The sequence below is a fragment of the Macrobrachium rosenbergii genome, chromosome 20 (genome assembly GCF_040412425.1).
Source record: "Macrobrachium rosenbergii isolate ZJJX-2024 chromosome 20, ASM4041242v1, whole genome shotgun sequence".
Taxonomy (NCBI): Eukaryota; Metazoa; Arthropoda; class Malacostraca; order Decapoda; family Palaemonidae; genus Macrobrachium; species Macrobrachium rosenbergii.
The window spans coordinates 4,724,367-4,749,895 of NC_089760.1; the positions used below are offsets into that span (position 1 = coordinate 4,724,367).

At 40.5% G+C, this 25,529-nt stretch overlaps 2 protein-coding genes across 3 annotated transcripts in view; one reads left to right on the forward strand and one right to left on the reverse strand.

The window, feature by feature from the left end:
• Rop (Syntaxin-binding protein Rop) overlaps positions 1-25,529 on the reverse strand; it is a 145,007-nt gene that overhangs the window by 108,542 nt on the left and 10,936 nt on the right. The gene's annotated exons all lie outside the window — the stretch shown is intronic.
• Positions 5,464-25,529, forward strand: part of Arl1 (ADP ribosylation factor-like 1) — a 28,895-nt gene continuing 8,829 nt past the window's right edge. The window contains exons 1-3 of one of the 2 annotated variants that reach the window (XM_067121828.1): positions 5,464-5,610; positions 15,918-16,134; positions 24,248-24,359. In XM_067121828.1, coding sequence (XP_066977929.1) covers positions 5,607-5,610; positions 15,918-16,134; positions 24,248-24,359 — 333 coding nt within the window. In that variant the 5' untranslated portion in view covers positions 5,464-5,606. Of the gene's footprint in view, positions 5,611-5,742; positions 5,998-15,917; positions 16,135-24,247; positions 24,360-25,529 lie in introns of those variants that run through there. The other variant, XM_067121827.1, reaches the window with a different exon arrangement.

Sequence of the window (25,529 nt, forward strand, 5' to 3'; positions counted from 1 at the left end):
ACACATATCAAAGCAAGGAAAAACTATTTTTGCGGAGAGGAAAGGATAGAAAAGGAACATTTGGTAGGAAAGAAAATAATTACAGTCCCGGACAACAACTCTATTGCACCCATCAACAGGAAGCTAAATAATTTCAAATTAATAGGCAGCTAAAAAACACCATTAGGAATAAAATAGTTAGAAACAAAAAGTCGGTAGAGGGGAAGAGATTGGAGGGGGTTATATGGCAGCGTGTCTAGACTGTGAAGAAGGGTACTATGGCGAAACTGGCAAATCGTGTAAAGAGCGAAGCAAACAACATCTGCAGAACATAAGGCATTAGAATCAGACGTCGGCAGTTGCCAAACACTGTTGGGAAAATGATCACAGAATAGACTTGGAAAATATGAGCTTTCTGTACAGGAACACCAACAAAACATCTAGACTGGTTGCAGAGAACGCCTTCATAACTTGCGCCAACAACACGATGGCAGGGAACACCGGAAACGGCTTTGAAGACAGCATATCTAGAAAAATCGTATACTCCACAGTAGCGAGGAAACGAAGAAAAAACGTAAGAGAACGCGCGGAAAACGGTCACCTAGTAGGAGGGATCAGAGAAAGACCAAGGTCAAGAGGGGGTGGAGGTCACACAGGAAGAGCTAGGCGATTATAAGATTAAAAGTACCCAGCACATACATATAAATACAGCCGGACTACGCGTCTGTTCACTGTACGGATACTTGATAATGTGGACTGTTTGTCCAAGAAAGCTTGTAACTTTTTGAATAAAAACTCCATTAGATACCATCCAGTTTGAATGAAGTCCTTTTAGTAATTCTACTAATGCACAGAACAATTGTGTATGTGATAACATATATGAAAATATATTATTTCCGAGGTAGAGCGAATTGGATATTAAAGGACGTTTGTAGCTTACTGACTGAATATGAATCACGGTGATGTGACAAAAGTCATATATATATATATATATATATATATATATATATATATATATATATATATATATATATATATATATATGTGTGTGTGTGTGTGTGTGTGTGTGTGTGTGTGTGTGTGTGTGTGTGTGTGTGTATTGTCATAATAAATCTTCAGCAAAAATACTAACGAAATATATAAAATGAACAAGTAAATACAAACTAAAAGGGCGAGACGTAAAATAACGAAAAATTAAAAACACAAACATAAAAATATGAAAATAAAACTAAGGTGAAATGTAAACAAACTACCACTCACAAAGTAAAATATTTAACGACCTAATTGGGTACCTACAGAGGTCTCAAATTTGCCACTATTTCTGTATACCTGTACATCTAAAAATGACAACTTATTATCCTGTTCCGTCACCCTACCATTTCTTTTACTTGTGAGACGGAACAGGATAATAAGTTGTCATTTTTAGATGTACAGGTATACAGAAATAGTGGCAAATTTGAGACCTCTGTTTATAGGAAAAGTACTTTTACTGGCTTGGGATTGAATTACCTCAGGTTTTCATAAAGTTGTATAAGATGAACTCAATACGCACTTTGATTAATAGAGCCTACAATGTTTGTTGTGATTTTAATTTATTTCATCAAGATATGGTTTTCCTCCAGAATTATTTTTCTGAAAACTCATATCCCATTTTTGTATTTTACAAAGTTCTGAAAAATTTTTAAATGAAAAGTTTTGTCCCAGACCGGTGTACAGTACTGCTAGTAAAGATGTAAAGTACATTAAATTGCCTTACCTTGGTCATAGTAGCTATATGGTCCGAAAAAGTTACAAGAAATACTTAAGCATTGTTTCCCTCAAATCAGTTTCCAGTTTGTTTTCTGTAATCCTTTTACAATAAGATCACTTTTGAGAGAGAAGCCTACTCTGCCTGTGGACCTTAATTCCTGTGTCGTTTACTTGTTCACTTGTTCGCAGTGTGGTCAGCGATACGTGGGATCCAGTTCCCGCTGGCTCAGACACAGAATTTTGGAACACAGAGGTCTTTCTATTAGAACTAGGTTTCCCCTTTCCAAACCACCCTTTTCTGCCATTAGAGAACACAGTTTAGCACAGGACCATCCTTTCACTGACCTGGATTTTCAGGTACTGTCTTTTTGTTCAAATAGACTGGACCTTTTAATTTCAGAGTCGCTGACTATTAAAAAGGTGAAGCCGGAATTAAACAACTCGTCTGGTATTCAACTAGCTATCGTGTAATTTCATAGTAGGGACTCAATTAGGTCGTTAAATATTTTACTTTGTGAGTGGTAGTTTGTTTACATTTCACCTTATTTTTATTTTCATATTTTTATGTTTGTGTTTTTAATTTTTCGTTATTTTACGTCTCACCCTTTTAGTATGTATTTACTTGTTCATTTTATATATTTCGTTTGTATGTATGCATGTATGTATGTATGTATGTATGTATATGATTCCTAAGCAACTTCAGACTCTCTAAGATTGCAGTATCATGCACCAATACAACTTCATTCTTGCAGCGGTAAAATATTTGGATTATGCTGAACAAACTTAGTTTTCTGTAATAATTACGTGGTCCCTTGATATTGTGGTAAACACCGTTTGAATGTGTAAGATTTAGAATGAAAATGGTAAAATGTTGGATATCTCTGTTCCAGCGAAAATAAAGAGGAAGTTGTTTTTACATCAGCACTTCTCTAGGTTTCTTGAAAGCAACGTCATTTTTGAAGTTATCAAGTGATTTTAAGTACCATTAGTATTTTTTCAGTAAATATTTTCAATTTCCATATGTCGAAATTATTTATCTGTGACCATTCATGTGTGGGTAAGAAATGCATGGATACAGTATATACTGCAATTATGAGAGAAAATTATTTTTTATTGAGTAATGCTCCCGTTGAGTTTTAAGCGTAATAATCAGGGTTTTTCATGTTCCGTTAACTTTCTATGTTATGTCAGCATGATTAAATTTAATATCAATCGATATCTGTATTTCCAATTTTATGCCTGAGAAGCTGATAATAATATTGCTGCGTTATGAAATGACGAAACTTATCACCTTCAGTGATTAAGTTTTCGCATAAGTTAATCTGAATTTACCAGCTTCATTTTGGTTCTCATCGCATCTATTATTTCACATATTCTCGCTTTATACCTCCCATATTAACTCATAATCCTAATCTTTAAGCGGTTCATCATTTCTGACCGGCCATTCTTCCAGGTATTTTCTGTACTTATTTAACTTGTCTTTAAACTTTCAATTTTCAGAGGCCACATTTCTTCCAGTCTTTGCATAACACTCTTCAAGTTTCTGTAATGTCTGGTACCTCGGCCATCTCACCAAACATCTGTCAGTGCTTGGTAGCACTGCTTGGCTGAGACGACATACAAGCAAGCAGTTGTGCTTTCCAGAAGTTGCTTTTTTTTTTTTTTTAAGAATCTCACTTATATCTATAGAACACGTGTCTTTGGTTTATGTTGGGTTTCCACTTTTCATAGCGGTTTTCCTTCAACAGTCTTGAGGGAGTGGAATCAAAAGTTTTCCTTCTCATCGACAGTCCTCTGATTGACTGATTATAAAAATTTACGTTTTGAAGACCAAGCGCCGGAACCCATCAGGATTATTCAGCGTCGTAATGAAGGTGAAATATATAAATTAATAATATGATTGATAATGAATAGGTGAATGATGACATGCTAGTAAAATTCTGTGTTAAAATACGAACGCACAAAATGAAGAATGATATTAGATAGAACCAACAAAAAATAAGTATGTTCTGATTTCCAGATTGGACTCATTGCAACTTATTTGCGAGGTCTCCCAGTTCAGCCTTTTCAGAAGTATCTTACTGAGAACAGTCCTGTTCTACGATTTTTTCTAACAATTTTCCTGATCTTTGTTTTTGCAGTCAGTTTGCTTATTGAACCGTGATGCAATAAGCACACGCACACATATGTATACACCATATATATATGTATATATATATATATGTATATATATATATATATATATATATACATACATATATATATATATATATATATATATATATATATATATATATATATATATATATATATATATATATATAAATGTGTGTGTAGATTCAACATTGCTTCATATTTCTTAACATGGGTGGCGCCGCAACACGAATTTACTAGCATCCATCCATCAAGTGATCAAACAAAATCGCATCTTTTGGCGTGTGAGGAAAATGAAGACTTTTTATGATTTCTGTTGCAAACAACTGCCAAACTCTTATAACGGGTCAGCACGTTTTTCTGTTCTTATACAGTGGCTTGCCTTTTAATTCAACCTTTAAAATTTGGCGTTTACGCAAGAATTTAACGGTGATGATAGTTTCATCATAGGCAACACCGCTGAAAAAACTTTAATATAATATATATATATATATATATATATATATATATATATATATATATATATATATATATATATATATATATATATATATATATATATATATATATATATATATATATATATATATATATATATATATATATATATATACATATATATATATTATCTCAGTTTAAATTTTTCCATTTTTTCACTAACAAAATGCAAATTTTTCAGGAAAGTTTTTCATTAATATTTTTCTCTGGTAAGGTTACTATACAGTGTGTACCTGCTTTGATATTTTCATGCTACTGTGATGCTTTCCTTTTCATTATGTATCGAATCAGTACCTCGTTTGTAGCGTTACAAGCTGGCTGACCACCATAAAACGGAACCACTTTCGGATGAAACAAATATTCATTGCAAACTCTTTTATGTTGAAGAATTAAGCTCATGATGATCCATTTATTTCTCTGAATCAATCTTCGTTGTCTGTCACGTAGGTTAGCATTTTTCATGATTATTTTATAGAACAATCTTGTGTGAAACTTTAGCCGAAACAAAATGGGTAAAGATAGTTTAAATGTTACCACTATAGCATAAAACTGGAGAAGAGTTATTAAAAGTAATTTCTTAATTTTATTGATTTTCCTACGTTGAATTTGACTTGATTTGACAATGGGCCCAGATGCACCTTCATAACTGTTTGGCTAGCAACGTTCTCTTTTTGTAGTTAGGGTCCAGCAAACACAACAATATTTATGCAAGGTAAATGCAGAATATCTCGATGAAATGTAGTTTTAGAGATATTAAATTAATCTTACTCTGATTTGGCTCATAAAATGGAGCACAGTGTCTTAAAAATTACTAAATTATTTGTAATGTTTTAAGAAACGACTTCGTTGTTGTTTCAGATTCAGTTAGGTAGTTGTTAAATATCCATCTGGTCTTTGACCTTATACATAGAACTGTTTTTTGTAAATATTGCTCATGACCATTATAAATACCTTCATATACGTACGATAATTTAAAATTTTATCAATAAACTTGTCAAAATTAATTACTAAAGCCAAAATTATCTGTATTTGGTTTTAAGATTATACTAATAAGTCAAAACTGGACGTATTTTTACGCATGGAACTAAGCTAAAGGTGTAACACAGGATCCGAGTCTCTCGACAGCGGTCTCCAATTCCCTTTAACGATTCGCATTTGTTACCATAAACATTTCCACGTAGTATCGTCGTCGTGTTTTCATTGCCAGCTGTCAAATCACAATAAGGATGGGTAAGGCTGGGGCGATTAAATTAGTTGAAAGCACAGGTTTTAGGATCTTGACAATCACTGTATGAATGAAATAACGACGAGAGAAGAGTCTGGATGTGACTTGAATGAGGGAAAGACCTTCGGGAGTGCGGTTTTGGGAAGCGGTCGCCCGAGTTGCCCATCAAACTTATCCCACTTGGTATCTGGATGAGTCACTCGGGTGATTGCGGTTTTTGAAATCCACAAGAACTGTTTGCGTTGCACGTACATATTCTGAAATGTTACGGATAAGAAATGCGAGTTATTGGCATGTTTTACTTCCTCAATTCGTCAAGTGTATCAGAGAAGTCTCGGCAAGTTTGGCCGCGAGTCTTGGGCCTCTCGGCTCCTTGCTAACGTTGCGTACCGGTAATTTCGGCCCAAGTTGGCGAGTTTATTGATGTTTTTTTTCGAAATGTGTATTAAAATGGCATTTATATAGTATGATAATGCATAGCCTATCCAATATTCTCAGACTAACTATGGCCTACCTCATATCTTACGTCAAAACCAGCCCAGCCTATCTTGATTTTGGAGATATCAATAAGGAGTCCTCAAATTTTGGGTGTTATTTGGCAACGCAATTTCTGTTTACTAAACATCACAAATCAACCTTACTCGGCAGCAGATTAAATTAACAATACGAATAACTTTGATTTCATCTCCAGTTAACCTAGGCTATGTAAACCGTAAATTTATGCAAAGCACTTGATTTGCCTTTTTTGTTTTCATAGTTTTCAATAAATAAGATGTAAGGTGAACCCAATGGGAAACTGGTTTTTAAGGGGAATCCAAGATTGGGGAACTGCAGCAGTTGGAATGGTGTAAAATACATGAACCACTAGGGAGCATAGCCTAAGCATTTAGTAAAGTGTATGGTTCATATCCTTAATCTATGTCAATCACAAAACACATTACAAAATTTTAATGTCACAAAACCAAAAAGAGGGATGTATCCTACCCTGATCTAATGTAGCCTAAGATGCTAGGTCCATTACCTGGTCTGGAGGGAGCTGACCTCCCAGCCCTTCCCTCACCTTACTTGAGCTAGATTGCTGTAAGTTAGGGTGAAATACATGGATGCAACCTAACTGACTACACTAGATTTTTATCAAGCTGGGAGGACTTTGACCTGCCAAGACCTTTCCCATCTTATTGTGACCCATAGCACCATAGATTGTTCCGACACGATATACAAACCGTTGGTCCTTTACATTAGAATTACTTTCAGTGAAATTGGAAATGGCCGTTGAACTTTTGAACAAGGTGGTTAGGCAGTTAACTACTGTCTGGGGGGCAGGAGTCCTGCCTGCCCAGATGTAAACATTCCAATTTGCTTTCAGCCGTTGTGCGCTGCAGACAAGTTTCTCACCCTCTCCCCTGACTGCTGTTGAGCTTTTTTCCCGATGGGATCTTTTTCTTGCTGTTTACTATCATGAATGTTAATAAACCTCGCAAGCCCTCCTTCCCCCAGCGTGTGTGCCTGGGGATAGGGGGTAAGAGGTGCAATAACTTCTGATCTAGTGTTGACATGGACCCGCACTCCCTTTGCTGCTCTTGCAAGGGGGGTGTGTATTCACATAATTCACCTTGTTCAGAGTATTGTTCCTGGTCTGCTGAGCAATGGGTGAATTGAAGGGGAGGAAACAGCACCAAAGGAAGCCCACCAAGACGTCATCTGAGGGTTGTATGCCCCAACAGACTCCCTTGGTGGCTGACCCATCAGGATTGTTTCTCCCTCCTGGCAAGCTTTCCCTTCTTGCTGCCTCTCCTTTGGTTGAGGACTCCCCCTCATCTTCTTCACTTGCTTTGTGGGGTGTGAAAGACCGTGGGGGAGCAAACGATCAGGACATCCTCTCAGGGGGCCTCTCCTCGCTCTGGGGAGGGAATTTTTTCACCTGGAACGAGCAGAGACTCCCTCCTTTGACCCAACTTTGTCTTCAGGTTTGGTGGTGGAGACTTCTCTCGGTGGGCAGGTTCCAGACCTTTGGCATCACCTGACATTACCTGGCGTTGTCATTGGAGGATGTATTTCCCATCTGTCTGGCGCTGGATTACTGCCACCACGCCAACAGTCAACAGCCACCATGACTTCATTCGCCAAATTGCCAGTGACTGTCGCCTTGCACCTGGGTACCCAGGTATCATCCGCGCCTGCCTCTCATCATGCCGTGCTGCTGCCACCTGGCTTCCTGGCCCCTCCAGTATGGTCATCTCATTGGTGCCCTACATCATGGTTCCTGCTGTTGCCGACCTACACTCGTTCCTCACTCCGGTCCCAGCTCCTGGCTTACCTGGCTCTCGACTCGGCCTGGCTCCTGTTCCTGCTCCTCCCATGCCGACCACCCATGGCTCAGCTCCTGGTTTGCCTGGCTCCCACGCTACTCTTCCTGCCCCAGTTGCTGCAGGTGCGATCGCTGATGCCTCCGCTGCCCGGGTTGCTCCTGCTTCCCTGGCCCCCCTGGCTGCTCCTGCATCTTCTGCTGCTCCCTCCTGGATGGGGACATGACTGCCATCCTGAAGAAGATGAAGAAGTTGAAGAAGAGGTCTCAGAAAGTGTCGTTGTCTTTATCGTCTTCATCGTCGTCGTCTTCGTCTGCTACCTCTTCCTCTTCTTCTTCTGAGGCTCGTCGTCTGAAGAAGAAGAAGAAAGTTGTCTTTCCCCTCCCTAAGGAGTCTCTTCTTGAGACTTCCAAGGGACTGCCTTCCTTCCACAGGAAAGGCAGCAGGATCTCTCGTCGGCGATTCGTTGATCCCCGGGTCAGTCGTCTCGGGAGCCGAGGGCATGCAGACCTCGGTTAGCACTCCCGTTGCCGTGCCGAAGAAGTCCAACTTCTAAGGTTGGCACTTTGTTGGACACTAGTTCGCGAGCTGTGCTGAGTACCCGGGTCTCTAAGGAGACTCGGGTACCCCGGACTGGTACTGGAAAGAGCCTGGACTTGCAGGTGTCTTGGCTCTTCCTGCTGGCATTTCCCCAAGTGCCACACAAGGTTCCTGGGAAGGTGCTTTGGCCTCTTGAGTCTGAACACCTGGCGAGATGGAGAAGAGGTCCCCTGCTAAGTCTTCTCGCGAGGTTTCGGCCTCGAAGAAGACCCGGGCCCATCTAGAGGACAGCACAAGTTCTCGCCAGCCAGCTGCGCATTCGACTCTGCCTAGTCCCCGGCCATGTTCACATGGCCAGCCTGGCTCAACTCACGTGAACTACTCCGCTCTCCTCTGAACGATGCTTTGTCAAGGCGAAAGTGTTCTCTTTGAACACTGTCGTCACTGCCGGGTTGATGACTGCCCTCGGCCCACTGCTCCTGCTGGTTCCGCCAGCAAGACCAGTGGGGTGCCTGATCCCCCTCGCCTTTCCCCTCAACCTCCTGGGCTTCCCCTAGGAGGTGTGAGTTGGACTGAAGGAACTATGGTGAGTTGTCTCCCCGGAGTTCAACTACAAAGGCTTACGCTCCTGGCTCGGTTCTTGGATTGATCAGATTGTACACCAGCGTAGTGCAGGAAGGATCCCAGGGGTCTGCTGAGGTTCTCCCTCCTGCGGGGAGAGTAGATCAGGAGGACTGTGCCCTGGAAGGACTCCAGGGTCCTCTTCCTCAGGACGTGGACACCTCTGAGACACAGAGGACCTTTGCAGAGGTTATTGCGCTGATTTGTCAGCACAATGACCTCGGGAAAGGGACCTTGTCCTCGTCTGTGGATATTCTTTGTGCCTCGAATCCTTCTGGGGTTCGAAGAAGGAACCCAAGGTTTCGTTGGGGCTGCCTTGGTCCAAGCTTGCTGAGGGGGTTCTTGACTAAGTGAATAGTCTTGTGTCAGGGCAAGGCAATTCGCTTTGTTCGAACCGCTCGGACAGGTTACATCCCCCTCCTCTGCCTTGGCAGAAGCGATTCTACATGCCCTCAGAAGGGGCAATGCCACCTAAGCAGGTTGACTGGACCTGGTCTGTCTAGGCTCGGGTCTCTCATTGCAGCAACTTACTGCGGAGGTTATCTCCCTTTCAAAGCAAGAGGCAGCAACCCTGGAAGCCACCGCCATGGCGGCTCTCCAGGCAGTCTCCTAGTTGGATCTGTGGTCGTTCACAGTCTCCAAAGTGGCTGCCTCCTCGGGAGCTGTTGTACCCGGGGAGGAGGACTCTTTCAGGAGACTGTGCCAGTCTGAAGGTAAAGCCATCTCCTACCTCGCCCACCAGACAGCAAACCTGTGGGCCAACCTGGTTCTTAAGCAAAGAGACTGTTCTTTCTCGCTTCGCCAGGTCTGTGGGACCCTAGTTGGCAGTGACCCTGCTGAATGGACCGTTGCTGGTTTCTGCCTCTCTCTTCCCTAGAGATTTGGTAGATGCTGCGGTGGACAAGCGTCAGGCCAATGACAGTGACCACCTTGTCCACCAGGCAGTGGCTAAGACCTCCAGGTCTTCATGCTCCACTGCAGCCCGGCCTTCTGGCCAGGCTAGCACTTCCTCACCCCTAAGAAGTCCCAGACTTTGAAGGGATCCCATGGGAACACCCAGCCTTCTTCTTCCCCTGGGAAGGGTGGGCATTTGCGCCCCTTTCAGCCCACTTTCCAGTCTGGTTAAGGGGGCAAGGGGAAGAAGAAGGGGAAACGCTAGGGGCAGCATTTCCCCCGACTGCTGCCGAAGGTGGGGGGTTGCCTATCGAGCCATTGGGCAACATGGCAGCAATACGGAGCTGAGACCTGGGTAGTGGATGTCCTTCAGAAGGGATATCCACTATCCTTCAAGTCTCAGCCAACCCCTCACCATCACACAGGTCTGTCTCTGCACTTAGGTTCCTGGATCTCCGAAGGATATCGCACTAAGGCAAGAAGTGCAGGCCATGCTGAGCGAGGGTGCTGTAGAAGTCGTGTCGGATCAGTCCCCAGGCTTTTACAGCCAGGTCTTTCTCGTAGAGAAAGCCAAGGGGGTTGAAGACTGGTCATAGACCTCTCTCTCTCCAGAACTGTTTTGTTCGTCAGACTCGCTTCACAATGGAGACGGTGTGATCCGTGCTCGCCTTTATCAGGGAAAACGACTTCATGCTTACGGTGGACTTGAAGGATGCGTATTTTCAAATACCTGTTCATCCGCCCTCTCACAAGTACCTTCTTTTTATCCTCGGGGAGACAGTCTTCCAATTCAGGGCACTCTGTTTCAGGCTCTCAACCGCTTCCCAGTTGTTCACTCTGGTCAGCTTGGGCCCATTCACATGGGATACGTTTGTTGAGGTATCTCGATGATTGGCTGGGCCTGGTGAGCTCCTGCTCGCAGTTGCTACAGGACAGGGATTGGCTCCTTGAGTTTTGCAGCGATCTTGGGATCTTAGTAAATCTCGAGAAGTCAGATCTCAACCCCAAGCAGAGGATAAAGTACCTGGGCATGCTGATAGACACGGTAGCAGTGAAAGTCTTTCCCTCAGACTCTCATATCAGCAGGTTCAGGAAGGCAGCAGAGCTGTTTCTGTCTTGGCAGGAACAGCCAGCTTGGCAATGGCAAGTTGTCATCAGTCACCTGTCGTCATTGGAGAACCTGGTCCCTCATGGGCGTCTTCACCTTTGGGGGGTACTATGTACCAGGAGTGCCCATCAGTTTCTTAGTTTTGGATGATGGATATATATTTGTTTTTTTTAATTGGAAGGTGTAGGTGATGATGTTCTTTTTTCTGGTCGTTATGTTTATTGCACTGTCCCCTTGGCAGGGGCTTTATTGTTAGCTTTTTTGGCATTCGGAAATGTCCTTCATCACGAAAGCTTATTTTAATACTTTGTCAGCAATCGGACTACTTCGCTGCAAAGTACCCACTTCGGTAGAGGCAATCCTGGCTTTACTGCCATGCTGCTACAAGGTTGAGATGAGCATCAACCAGAGGCAGTATCTACCTGCAGCAGCTCTCTCACTAGGTAAGGAAAAACAGGCATTGTACCAATGCTAGGCCATTTTTTATTCTGCTCTCAAATTCATGAACTTATTAATGCTTTGGGGTAATTTTTGTCCATGAATCCCACCATCTGTCAGCATGGATTCAGCTAAGTAATTACAGGTAGTCCCCGGTTATCGACGGGGTTCCGTTCTGAGGGTGTGATGATAACCGAAAATTGCTGCTAACTGAACGGCGCTTTTTCAGCGATTTTCAAGGCTTATCAGCGCCGAAAATCGCTGATTTTCGGTTATCAGCACTTCTGTTAGGTATGTAACGGCGCCAGTACCCAATTATCACTGCTGATAAGCAGAAATCGGCAATTTTCGGCGCTGAAAATTGCTGACTTTCGTCGCTAGACAAGCACCTTAAAACCTGATCGCCGTTAACTGAGCCCACCGATTAACCGGGGACTGCCTGTACTGAGTAAGTTACAGTACTTAGATAAAAATGACATTTTTTGATAAAATAAAGTTTTATATATATATAGTAAACTCTCCCGTATTTGCGGTCTCACGATTTGTGGACTCGCCTATTCGTGGACTCATCTATTTGTGGATTTCTCTATGGAACATATATACATATTATTTGTGGAAAACTCACCCATTCGCTGTATTTTTCACTGAGAAATATTCACTAGTTACTGTATTTTCATATAATTTTCATGACTAAATGCACTTTTTGTGATAAAGCTATTAAAATACTCAGGTACCCAGGTAGTACTCGAGTTATGATAATTAGCCTTAGGATAATTTGATTTTGTGATGGGGTTAGCAATTACTGTAATACCAATACAACAATATTTTTATAAAATGCTTTTAAATTTTCATGCGGGCTCGGGCAGCAGCGTACAATCAGGCAGCGAGAGAGACCAAATTACAATAGACCAACTTCTTTTCCTCCATCTCTTTATCCCATCTTCAAGTTAAAAAAGTAAAAGAGAATGATAAAAGTATTGTTAGTAATGCTATACTCTTGCATAAATCGGATAACAACAGCTGTTTTGCTTGCATTTCAACCATCGTAATGCAGTAAACAATTACTGTAGTTATATTACAAATGATGTTAAGTAGAATAGGACTGATATATTTTTACATTATACCCTTAGTCGGTATGGATAAAAGATCGGCAAGGAAATATACTGCTAAATTTATGCTGCAAGTTGTAGCTGAGAAAACAATGTTCAAGCGGCTAGTGACTATAAAATAATGTGCATCGGCAGTGTGGATGAAACTCGACCATAATAAAAATTGGAGAGAAAGTATTTTAATCAAAACTACTGGGCATGGAAGGACACATATTACTGCTGTTTTCATGCCAATAAAAGATAAATACGTAAAGCTCGTATTGTGATGAAATCAAGTGAAAATAGTGAACGGAATCAATTTTATTTACACAAAAGAAACATGCTCCCAAACGGACAATGTCATCTATTAAAAAAAAAATGGTTAATTAATATCACAACAAGACATATTTAAGTTATACGGTAAACCCCCCGTATTCGCGGTCTCACTATTCACAGACTCACGTATTCATGGATTTCTCTTTGGAACGTATCTACCCATTATTCTCGGAAATTCGTCCATTCGCGGTATTTTTCACTGAGAAATATTCACTAATTACTGTATTTTCATGACTAAATGCACTTTTTGTGATAAAACTTAAAATACTCAGGTATAATCATTTTTAGAGGGTTTTTTGTGTTTAAACTATCAAAATAGGCAGTTCTACGTGGTTTTTAGAGGGGTTGTAAGTATCCGCGGATTTTAGCTATTCGCAGGGGGGGTGTGGTATGCATCCCCTGCGAATACGGTGTGTTTACTGTATTTCAACTCGAAAACATTTCGTATAATGAAAAAGAACTCTGCTCTATATAAATAGAGTATCTAGAGAGTCATTTATGCTAACTAGAAGCAAGAAAAGCGCTCTGAACTGGGTTAAATACGGCAAAATAAACACGGCGTAATCGATTTCCAAACTAAAACATTGATCGCTATGATCGCAATTTATAATACAAAAGCAGTATAAGAATACAACATATATACAATATTACTGGATGCAATGGAAAAGATGGATATTCCTTATGTTGGTGATTGTATAATATGTTAATATATGTGAATATAGGGTACAGTATAGTGTAGGGTAGGCTACCATATATGCATACAATATACCATAGTGTAGGCTAAGCTAATTCTTCTTGTTTGTTATTCAATTTCTCTTTGTATTGAATTATCATAAGTCAATCTGCATGAACCTCCAGAATTAGCTGATATTAATAATTACTATATCGTATATGTATAGAGTATACTTTGTAGTTAAAAAAAGTATATCTTAGTTTAACCAGACCACTGAGCTGATTAACAGCTCTCCTAAGGCTGGCCCGAAGGATTAGATTTATTTTACGTGGCTAAGAACCAACTGGTTACCTAGCAATGGGACCTACAGCTTATTGTGGAATCTGAACCACATTATAGTGTAGGCTAGGCTACCATATATATATACATGGTACTGAATACCTTAGTGTAGGCTAGGCTATATTCAAGATGTATATTTTCCAACAAATGATGGGTTTTTTGGAACTTAACCCCGTCATAAGTAGGATAATACCTGGTATGAGCATTTTTTGAGTTTTTTGGTGTGTTTGAATTATCAAAATAGGCAGTTCTAAGTGTTTTTTTTAAAGGTTTTAAGTATTCGCAGATTTTAGCCATAAGGGGGGTGTGTGGTATGCATCCCCATGAATACAGAGGGTTTACTGAATATTTACCCAGTAATCACCTTTTTGTACATAGCCTATGTACTTTCTTAGTTATCCATCGTTGGCTCTGCAGGGTTTTTGGCACAGTAACCCTACCCCTCTTGCTGAAGGGGGGAGCACCCTCCAAAGAGACCTCAGCTATCTTCATGACAAGGATCTCGTACCTGATTGACATTCCTCCTAAGGTGGCAGTAATAGCCTCTGGATTGGATTCACTGGTTAAAACAAACACTTGTTTTGTACAGAATATTTTGTTACTAAGTAGCTTTTAAAGAGTTGGCTGATTTACATTATGCCCACCTTTTCAAATGTGGGAGTCAGCTATATAAGGAGAGATGAGGTTTATTTCAGATTTATTTTTTTAAATACTTACCTCTCCATTATATAAATTACCCTCCCTGCCTCCCCACATTCAAAGTGGACAGAAGTAGACTGACCAGTTACGAGTGTTTGTACCTATTGGTCCCTTGGTGGGGGTGGGGGAAGTAGATGAATAAAAGACAGATATTCATAGATAACCAAGTGTTCTGGTTTTTTTGTTTCAATCTGTTGAACTACTGCTGGCGCAGAAGTAAACACTATATAATGGAGAGGTATTTAAAAAATAAATCTTTAATCAAGTTTTTATATTATTATTATTACCTAATTATCTTAACTATTCATTGCTACCTTGTGACAGACCACTTAAGAGCAATAAGACCTGGGAAGCTTTAGTATTGAACTGGATTCACAGTGATGGTAGTTTTCCTTCACTGCTCTCTTTTAAAGGACCACTGATATTTCCCTCTCTAAAGTTAGCCAGTGTTTGGGTTTGTTCAGTAATTAGGTAGGTTAGTAATAATGAATGCCAGATAGTTTTTCTCCACAGTTTGGATCTGTAAATCAAAGGAATTTAGCAATATTTGGTTATGTCAGTACTCTAATAGCAAAAAGTCCATAAATACTGGACATCATTTAGGCTACCTCTTTTGACCACCTATGAGATCGTGGGCATAGTGCTAACTACCTCATTACCAAAAATTTTTGTGCACTGAGATTTGCCACAGACCATGCAAATCTTTTTGTGATTAGCACTCGGGGACAATGAGACACTTACACCAACAGAATGAGTGAGATTAAGGAATTTGGGGTGAGGCTAACTACATACTTCTTTTCAAAATGATGATTATTATTTTATTATTAAATAGTTTAGCCAGACCACTGAGTGGCATGAGGATGGTTATAAACGAAGACCAGTGTTAGGTACGGGAAATGAGGAAATGGAGTCATTAATGATTAACATTTAAAATCTAATGACATACCTTGTGTAAAGCTAAACCCTCCAATTAGATATAGCTCACTCTTGATGCTGGAGTTAAAAAGAATGATTCCTTCCTTTTTTAATGAGATTGAGAGTGCTTTCATCTTACAATTAAAAGTACAGTATTCTCTTGTGGAAAAGGATGATGATTTATTTAATTAAGTTGACATGAAATTATTAGAGGAACCATGTATTATTAGTAACTTGTTAAGTACAGTATCGGGCTTTTGACGAACTCTGCAGTTTGTTTGTAGTACTGTATTGGTTGTACTATTATTTTATTAGTTTCAAAGATTCTAAGTTAAATATATTTATCTTATTTCAGGGGCGTTACTCAGCTATTTTCGAAGTCTTATTGGCTCTAGGGAAATGAGAATTCTTATCCTGGGTCTGGATGGTGCTGGAAAGACAACAATATTATATCGCCTACAAGTAGGAGAAGTGGTAACTACCATTCCTACGATAGGTTTCAACGTGGAGCAAGTCACATACAAAAACCTAAGATTTCAGGTCTGGGATTTAGGAGGACAAACTAGTATAAGGTAAGATGTTTGGGTGTTTCAATTTTGCTGCCAATCTGGCAACTTGAGGGTAGAGTCTTGGATAATATATTCAGTATGTCCAGTTATACTGATAGTACAAGAATACAGTTACATACATGGTGACACATGATTATTGTTATACCCTACCCTTCCCTCTTTTTTCAGATAAACTCTTGCATTGTCTTAGTTTGTCTATGATTTATTTACTTCATGTTGCTTTTCTCTTTCTTGCTAAACTTTAAAGAGCCTCTCTACTAAGAGGAGCCAAAGTTGTTCCTCTGAGATACAAACCACTTTTAGATAAAATGCCTATGCTCAAACCCAAGATGAACAAGCAGATTAATCATTAAACCCTAATTGCCCTTTTTGTGTATTTGTGTTGTAGGTTTTGTTTGAGCTCTATTTATACTGCAAGAATATTTTTGAACTGGTCACTTTTATTTTAGTAAGACTTGCCAAACATTCATCTAGCCACAAGTTTACCGAGTGGTAAAGAAAGAACTTTGTAGTTATACCAGGTTGGCTGGTAGACTCTGTTTTCTGTCTTCTCACTTGCAGGTAGCTGAGGTGAGTAACCCATATTCCAGTCATTTTTTACTTTGCTGTCATAGTGAGAGGATCTCTTCTTAGAGCAGTGCTGTTTGAAGGAATTTCACATCAAAGTTTTGTGGTCTGTTGTTTAATTGTTGTTAGTGACAGTGTTATCATCATAGAGTTCTGTTAGGATTTGTGGAGCAAAGGATTGCTTGAACTGATTGTCTTGAGTTAAAGTATGATGGCCACATCCACTGTAAGGACTTGGTTCAAAAATGGATGTTAAGTATGTGAAGGTTGGAATAGAGAGAAAATGAATGCTTTGCTTACATATATGAAAAAACTTTATTTGAGATAGGTAGAGAAAACATACAATTAGGGAAAGTAAGAATACTAGCCTAGTGTAGGTTAATTTAGAATCCTATGCTAGTTAACCATCCTCTGCCCTCCCTGATCCTAGTTCACCTGTTCTTACTAAAAGCTCCTCCTCCTGATTCCCCTAATGTTCAGGCTACTTTAACTAGAGGTGTAGGTATCCTAGAGAAAATGATGTCGGATGTGATTAATATGATGGAAGAAATATATGTTCCCCTTCAAAAGGATGGGTTGTGTCCTCTCTTTCATCCTTCCTTGCATCACTCCTGCTCAACTGCTTGAGGGGAAAAGGGTAAGACGAAGCGATCACTGAACAACAGATTAGTAAATTTTAAAATTCTAATGATATTTTGAATTCACCTTTGGATTCAGACTCCGCATGCATACCCAAACAAAACTGTAAGAAATGAAAAACAAGCTTTGTCATTTTTGTTACAATTTGTAAGTGTTTGTTCTTAGACCCAGGTACAGTAAACATGTTTAGGAGTTTGTTGATTTCAAGTAGTATTGGTGAGTCGGTTGCTTTTGACGAATGCACAACAGAATTTTTGCTTGTAAAATGCTAAATGTATTTGAACGAAAGCCCAGCAGTTCAGGTATCAAAACAAGATTTGTTCCGACATGATATACAAACCATCGGTCCTTTACATTAGGAATTACTTATGGCGAAGCTGTTCACAGCCATTAAACTCTTGAACAAGGTGGTTAGGCAGTAATTACCATCAGGTAGGTGGGGAATACCTGCCTGCCCGGATGTAAACATTCCAGTGTGCTTTCAGCCGTCATGTGTTGCAGATGTGTTTTCGGATCTCTTTGCCTGACTGTCGTTAAGCTCTTTATTATCCAGGTGGGATCTTCCTTTATTTTTGTGTATATATTGTGTGTGTTTGATATTTATTGATATACAAACCCACAATTTGTGATAGCCTTGCTTGTGCTGTTGTTCCCATGCGTCTGTGTCTTGGGTTTGACGGCCAGGGGCTCATTTAGAGGGGTGTAACCAATTGGTGGTGCTTCTCTTCCAGTGGCCCTTTATTTAGATACTGAAGGCATTCCCTTGTATGTTTGGAGATGTTATATTGGGAGGTAATATCTTTGCTCCCCTACATTGATTGGGACATGGCAGGTTCGCTCCCTTTCTTGGGCTCCCGCCCTCTGTGTACAAGGGCATGACTACTTCCTTTCTGCTTTTGCTTAGTGTTGTTTTCAATGCCTGCGCTATGGAGAGTTGCGGGGGGGAGGGAGGGGTTTCGGGGGGCACCCTTGGTGGCCTCCCCTCCTTCCTTCTCTCTCCATGTAGGTTCTGTCTTATTGCTCCCTTGGGAGAGATCTCTCTCCTTCGCCCTTCGCACGGTGCCCTTGGTCTCCCAGGCGACCTTTTTAAGGGGCCTTCTCTCTTAGGGCAGTTCCCTAGCGTTCTGTCTTATCATCTTTGCCTTGCAGGTTGAAAGATCTCTCAGTTGGGATATCTTTGCATGAAGGAGTCCCGCTTACAGTGTCGCTCGACCACAGTACCTGGTTGGGCGTCATAGTTCCACATCAGGTCGTTCTGACTGTTTCTGCCGATGTGTATTGATTGGACCTGGCCCCTCACGGTCATGGCACTGCCTCTGCCGTATCAGGTGGCACAGTCTCTTTCTTCCTGGTCTCCTGTGTTATGCTCTTGTTGACTTGGCAACAGTCCTCAGCTTTCCTGATCTCCTGCCGCAGCCGTCCTGATCGGGCAGTTCCCTGGCCGTTGCTCTCCTGCCTTCCGAACTGCGATAGGCATCCTTTCCTGCTCAATCATCTTGGTTGTTTTCTTTCCTGCCTAGCTGGCTTGGAGGTTATGATGTTTCAGCCACCATCCTGTAGAAGATGTCGGAGTGAAGGTGAAGTAGTTGGCTGGATTATCTTCAGTTGGGATGCCTCTTTCCACTGAGGTTCGAGGGGTCCCAACGTTCCATCGACCGAAGGAGAGGAAGTGTTCTTCCACTTGATGCCCTTGGATCAGGGACTGCCTCCTTCAAGGACGCAGTGGGTCTCTTGTTGGCTACCTGGTTGGACTATGTCCCCAGGGTTTTATGTTTTGGGAGCCACGGGCATCAGACCTCTTAAGACAGGTGTTTGGGACTCTGTTCCTGAGCCCGATGTGCTCAAGATTCTGTGGAATATGTCCTGATCTGGTCTGGAGTACCTTCCCGGCCCAGTTTGGGAGTAGTGCGAGAGAAAGGGCCGAGGCACCCAGGCACCTGCCTCCTGCCAGCACTGTCTGTGGTCCATCTGCTCTTAACCTGGTGTCTTGATCCTGTGATATGAAGAAGCTCTTGTCCTGACTTGGCGACTGACTCTTCTGGGGAGACAAGTGTCTCATTGGCTTCCCTAGGGTGGGAACCAATTCCATTTTCCTCTGGGGTCTCGCATTTGGGGCCATGAGAGCCGGCCTCGAGAGGCCTCGTTCTTAGAAGTCTGTTGCTGGTTCTGGTGATGTTTCATTTCTTAGGAAATGATGTTCCTTTTTTGGGAGTCTTGTAGGCTCCTGCCTTTTTCCTGGCGAAACTGCTGAGACACCCAGGTGTTTTGTTACTGCTCCTGCATTGCTTGGCCGGGTTTCATCTTCGTGTCTTGAACCTCCAGGCAGTCTCTGATGGATCCACAATCCTTCACTTTGCTTCTCCCATGGATACGGGAAAGAACCCTTTCTGTGGTCCTGTCCGGCCACTTCCAGATGGCAATCTGTGATCTTTGATACAAGATGGGGAAGTCCTACTTCTCTTGTGTCCATGTCCAGTTAGAAACGTGCTGTTCTGCCTTTCTCTTTTATGATTTGCAAACCGGAATCAAGGGAAATCAGGCAAAATGGCAAGAACATCTCTTTTTCAAGCAGCTGTCAACTCCCAAGAAACTCCTAAGAAGTCCCAGGAAGAAGATCGCTGAACATGGAGCCCTCTTCAAAGGGAAAAAATGCCATGTCTTGTCTGTTCCAAGACTCCATAAGGTCAGAAGGGAGACATATGCAAAAGCAGACTCTAATTTTTACCTCTCTGGACCTAAATTGAAACCTGGGAATTTTGACAAGAAGTATCTATTTCCTTGAATCAAAAATCCCACTGTTTTTTCAAAATTAGCCTACCAAGCTAATTTTCTAGTATCCTGCATCTTGCAGAAGCCTCTGGTGGAGAATGAAGTGAAGGTGAGTTGCTATAATTTGGGATGGTGTTGCTTGATTGAAGGAACAAACAATTCAAGACCTTAAATAGAACCAGTCATTGATGGAGCTCCATTGGTCACAAACTCAAGGCAGCCTTTGACTTCCAGGAGAAATTTTAGCGACCAACAAAACCACAGTTTCTCAAAATAATTATTTAAATTATGAAAAGATATTCTCACCTTTAGAAGTGGTAAGCAGTTCTTTGCAACAAAGATACTGAATTACTATAGTATCCCCATCAATAAAGCGAATAAAGGTGATTAGTTGCACTTTGTTTGTTATGTCAGTTGATTCATCAACTTGGAGTGCAATATACTGTACAGCAAACATTTTCTTCAATATTGTTAGACATTCCCAGAATATGCTTTTGAACAGTGTCATTTGATGATGGAATTTTACTTATTTGTTTCTCTGCATCATCTCCTAAAATAGTCTTAATCAACTTTTTACAAGCGGGCAAAATAATAGATTCTTCATTTTTATAGCTGCTATTTCTTATATTTCATAAGAATCAATTTGGGCTTTCTCAGATACCGTTGCCCTACTTTTGAAAGCAATTGCTTGCTTTCTTTGTTGCTCAAGTAATCTTTTGAAATAACTTACGTCTTTTCCTTGAAGACTGACTGCAATGCGATGTTTGAAAATGCTTACTTAATTTACTATGAAGCATCGATTGTTTGACATTTGCATCCAGAAACCAAACACAATGGCTGAAGAGGCTGATTTTCGTCCCCAACCCACTTGAAGCCGTAACATGAATAACTTTTGTAGTATTTGCGATTGGGTCTACTCTTACTTTTCTTGGCTGGGCGCTTCATGTCACTTTGAATACAGTAATTTCATTATTAGAATCAAGTTCTTCATGGGTCTTGTTTAAAAATCTGTTCATTGTATTGGTAGTTTGTTTGTTAAGATATATAAGACAAAAAAATACAACCACGAATTATAATTCGCTGAGTACGTGTCTTGAACGAGAACTTTGAAAAGTCATGCAGCAGCACTTGGGTCTCTACTATACTGACAGTATTAATGTTATGTGCATTATCGTATTATAATTTATAAACATAGCGATCATGCAACAGTTGCATTCGGGTAATGTTTAAATTTTTAAAATGAGCAGCTGATTGCATTTTACTGACATCATTACTGCCATTCATTGCTAAATGAAACATATTTTGGAAATACATTTTTTGTAAATTATTAAAGCTGGGCATAAAAATGAAACTTTGTTGTTAAATACAGTAAATTAAAGGAAGTAAAGGTGTGATTTCGTCAGTTTCGGATACTGCATTTGCCCCTTCCAAATTGTACTGCGGCTTGCACGTTATTCATTTCTTCAGCCACAGCTACAACCTTATATTTAGTGGCATACTTTCTTAAAACTTTCTTTTTATTGTGTGAGGGATGAATACAGCTTTTATTTAATTTTTATTTATGGAAATCACTATTGAAAATTAGCAAGTCGACAACTGTAACGCAATGCTTAATAAATGTGAGTTACAGTAGTTACAGTAACTGGCATAGGCAAACAGCTGTTTCTCGATTCGGTTGTTTATGCCAATGTCTTGCACACAGCAGTCAGTGGTTGTTTAATATAAGCCTGTCTGAATGTATGAAGATTTGCATTTAACCTACTGAACTTTTGCTTATACAGTAGACCTATTTATTAGTTAAAAGCTAACTTAGATATAATATGCATTATAAATGGCATCTACCAAAGCTGGGATAGGCATAACCTCTTATAATCTACTGAAAATGCATCTCACACTACAAACGATACATATGATGAAGTAATGTTAAGGGACAAAATTTTAAGGATCGTCGGACACATGAGATCGGGTGATACAGGACATAGAGGCCACAGAAGGAGTGGTTCCCAGACCTGCTAGATCTCCTTGTAGACTTGCCGAGACTCCTCTCCAAGATTCCAAGTCTTCTCAGACAACCCCTCTTCAGGAAGTTCCATCAAAGTCTATCCTCTCTGGCCATGACAGGCTTCGACTATCTGCAAGCTCATCTGAGCGACAGGACTTTCTAAGTCAGCAGCAGAGGCTATCGCCAAATGTAGGCGCAACTCTTCCGACGATGTCTACCAGGCCAAGTGGTCAGTGTTTAGGCTTTGGTGTAGAAAAAACAAAAATTCTTCTTCTCAAACATCTGTTGCTCAAATAGCAGACTTCCTACTCTGTTTGAGATCTTCTAGGGGCCTGTCTGCTTCAACAGTAAAGGGGTATAGAGCAATACATAGCTCTGTTTTTCGCCATAGAGGGCTTAACATTTCAAATGATTAAGATTTGTCCGACCCTACTAGATCTTTTAGTATCTCCAAGTCTAGGAAGGAGGAGACCTTCTCTTGGAATCTTGATGTAGTCCTTAAGTGGCTTACTGGTTCATGTTTTGAACATATGCGTTCTTCCTCGCTAGGGGACCTGACAAGGAAAACTATTTTTCTTGTGGCTTTAGCCATTGCAAAGAGAATAAGTGAACTTCATGTGATCAACTAAAGGATCGGTTTTGCTACCTCTTGTTAGGGTTCTTAGCAAAGGACAAAAACCCATCGCATCCTTGGCTTCTTTCTTTCACGGTTAAAAGTTATTGGATATCCTAGGTATGGAAGAGGAGGAAAGAGACCTGTGCCCGGTACGAGCCCTCAGGTACTATTTACATCGTACCGAGAAAATTAGAGGACAGTTTAGTAATCTGTGGCGTTCCGTTAAGGATCCCTCTAGACCCTTGTCAAAAAATGCCATTTCTTTTTTCTTGAGGGATCACATCATAGTCACACTCCCAAATAGTGGAGAATGACTTATCACTTTTGAAAGTTAGAATGCACAGTGTAAGAGTAGTCGCTACTTAGGTAGCTTTCAAGATCGTTTCCCTCTCTACGGTCTTACAAGCAACATATTGGAAGTGTAGATCAGTGTTTACGATGCACTATTTGCAGGACATCAAGACGATTTACAAAAATTGCAGTACCGTGGGACCTGTGTCTGTAGCTGGCATGGTATTGGGTGAGGAAGTGTAGGAGGTATCCCCTTCCTTCTGTCTCTTCGCCCTGAATGTGGTGTTGAGTTCTAGGGGAGCCTGAGGGGTACTAAGTACCTTGAGTGCCCACCAGTTTTTAGTGTTGGGTAGTGGTCATGTTTTTTAATTTTAAGCTTTTAACTAGCTGGTGTAGGTGACTTTGTTGTTTAGTGTTTTGTGTTTTGTGGTACTGTGCCATAGGCAGGGCAGTTATGTATGCTTTGTTGGCCTCCGGTAAGCACCTTCATTGCAAAGCTTGCGTTATACTTCGTCAGCCTTTGGAGTACTCCTTCGCTGCGAAGTTTCCCACTTCAGTAGAGGCGCTTCATGGCTGTACCACCACCTGCTACGGGTTGAGATGAGCACCTGCCAGAGGCAGTATCTACCTCCAGCAGCTCTCTCACCAGGTAAGGAAACAACAGACACTTTTTTAGTGTTAGCCTAATTTTTTACTCTCTCAGTTCAGTAACTCCTCTGTAGAGTATTGTCCATGATTCCCCTCTGCCTTTCAATGTGGAATCAGCTAAGTAATTACTGGGTAAGTTAGTGATATAAAAATGACATTTTTATATAAGTAATTACCCAGTAATTACAGATGGAGCCCACCCTCCTCCCCGCGCATGGACTTTTTTAGCATAAACAAATTGACTTGTTGGCAGTGTTGTTCCTCTCTCTTACCCCGAAAGTGGGCGGGGTCTCGTCACCTACACTAACAAAAGAATTGCTACTGCGGAATTCAATATTCTGGGTGCTGTTTGAGTAGAAACTCTTACCTAAGTAATTACTGGGTAAGTATATATAAAACTTTATCATAAAAATGTAATTTTTAGTAAACATTTGAGATGGGTATCATGGATATGATAATTTTGGTAGTTAATTGCTGCATACTTACAGTATTTAATAACAATTGTGTGAGGCAGTACAATACTACTGATATTTAACTGATCGTGTAATTCCATATTGCTAATATACTATGATTTTTAATTCCAGACCTTACTGGCGATGCTATTACTCTAACACCGATGCCATCATATATGTAGTTGATTCAGCTGATAGAGACAGAATAGGAATATCTAAGCAAGAGTTGGTGTCCATGTTAGAGGTAAGTTGATTGCATTACTCATCCTGCTGTTCCATGGTATTAGTGTAAGGTAGTAAAATCATTTTTATAAATATATGTGCTTCATGCATCTTTATAGTTTTTATTTCTCTAATAATCTTCAAGAAGCAGATTTCATCTCATACCCCAAATTTGTTTTAAATTACTGTGTAGAATTTTATGCAGTTCACTTCTGAAATGTTGAAAGCAAAATCTGTAGCTCAATAGATTATTGGTAAATTACATAACAGCAGAAAAATAAGCAACCTTCATGGTGTCCTGACTCTCTCAGTAGCACTTTGGGCCCACAGCTATATTTTTATGATCTTTTACTTTTCATCTGTTTTCATTGATCTCATTACACTCGGCTGTAACATTTTTTCTTGCTCCAGTTTTCACCCCTCACATGAGAACAAGCCATTTGGGCCAACCCTTGTGAGTAAGATTTTAATTCCATTGTCTGATTAAGTTCCATTACCTTGTGATATAATGCAGGTTCAGAACAAATATTCATTGTTAAAGTCTGCAAGGGAGATGGGCATCAGTAGTAATTGAAAGAATAAAAATCAAACACAGGACAGCAAATCTGTGGGGAAATATAGGTACTGAAGTAGGCTGTGGTGAGATTAAAATAGTGAAGTGTTGTAAAATTACTAATAAGTGACATTTCTTGGCACTCAGGGCTGGTCTTTAGGATTTATTTTAAAAATAATAGGTGAAAATTGGAGAAAAGTAAGTATACCTTAGTTTTACCAGACCACTGAGCTGATTAACACCAAAGATAAGGATTTGGACATCTGTGCAGGAGGGATGAAGAATAAAAGGCAGAAAGTGATACTGGTGAACCCAAAGTGACTGCAAGTAGAATGTATAGAATACCGTGTGCCGTACCATGCACATTGTAAGCTTTGCCTCCCTATAGAAGACTATCTGACAATTGCATTGTAGCTAAACTTTGCAAGAGAAAATATCTCAAGGTATATTTACAGTTAGGCCTGATAAGATCAGTAAACAGTATTATATTTTACTTGACTAATCCAGAATATGGGGAGCAAACTATCATTTTTCAGTTTACCTTCATCAGTAAAGGAAAATAATTTTGATCTTTCTTGTAGGAAACAGACTTTGATAACAGCGTAAATGAGAAATATCTAAAGTAGAAATTATCATGAT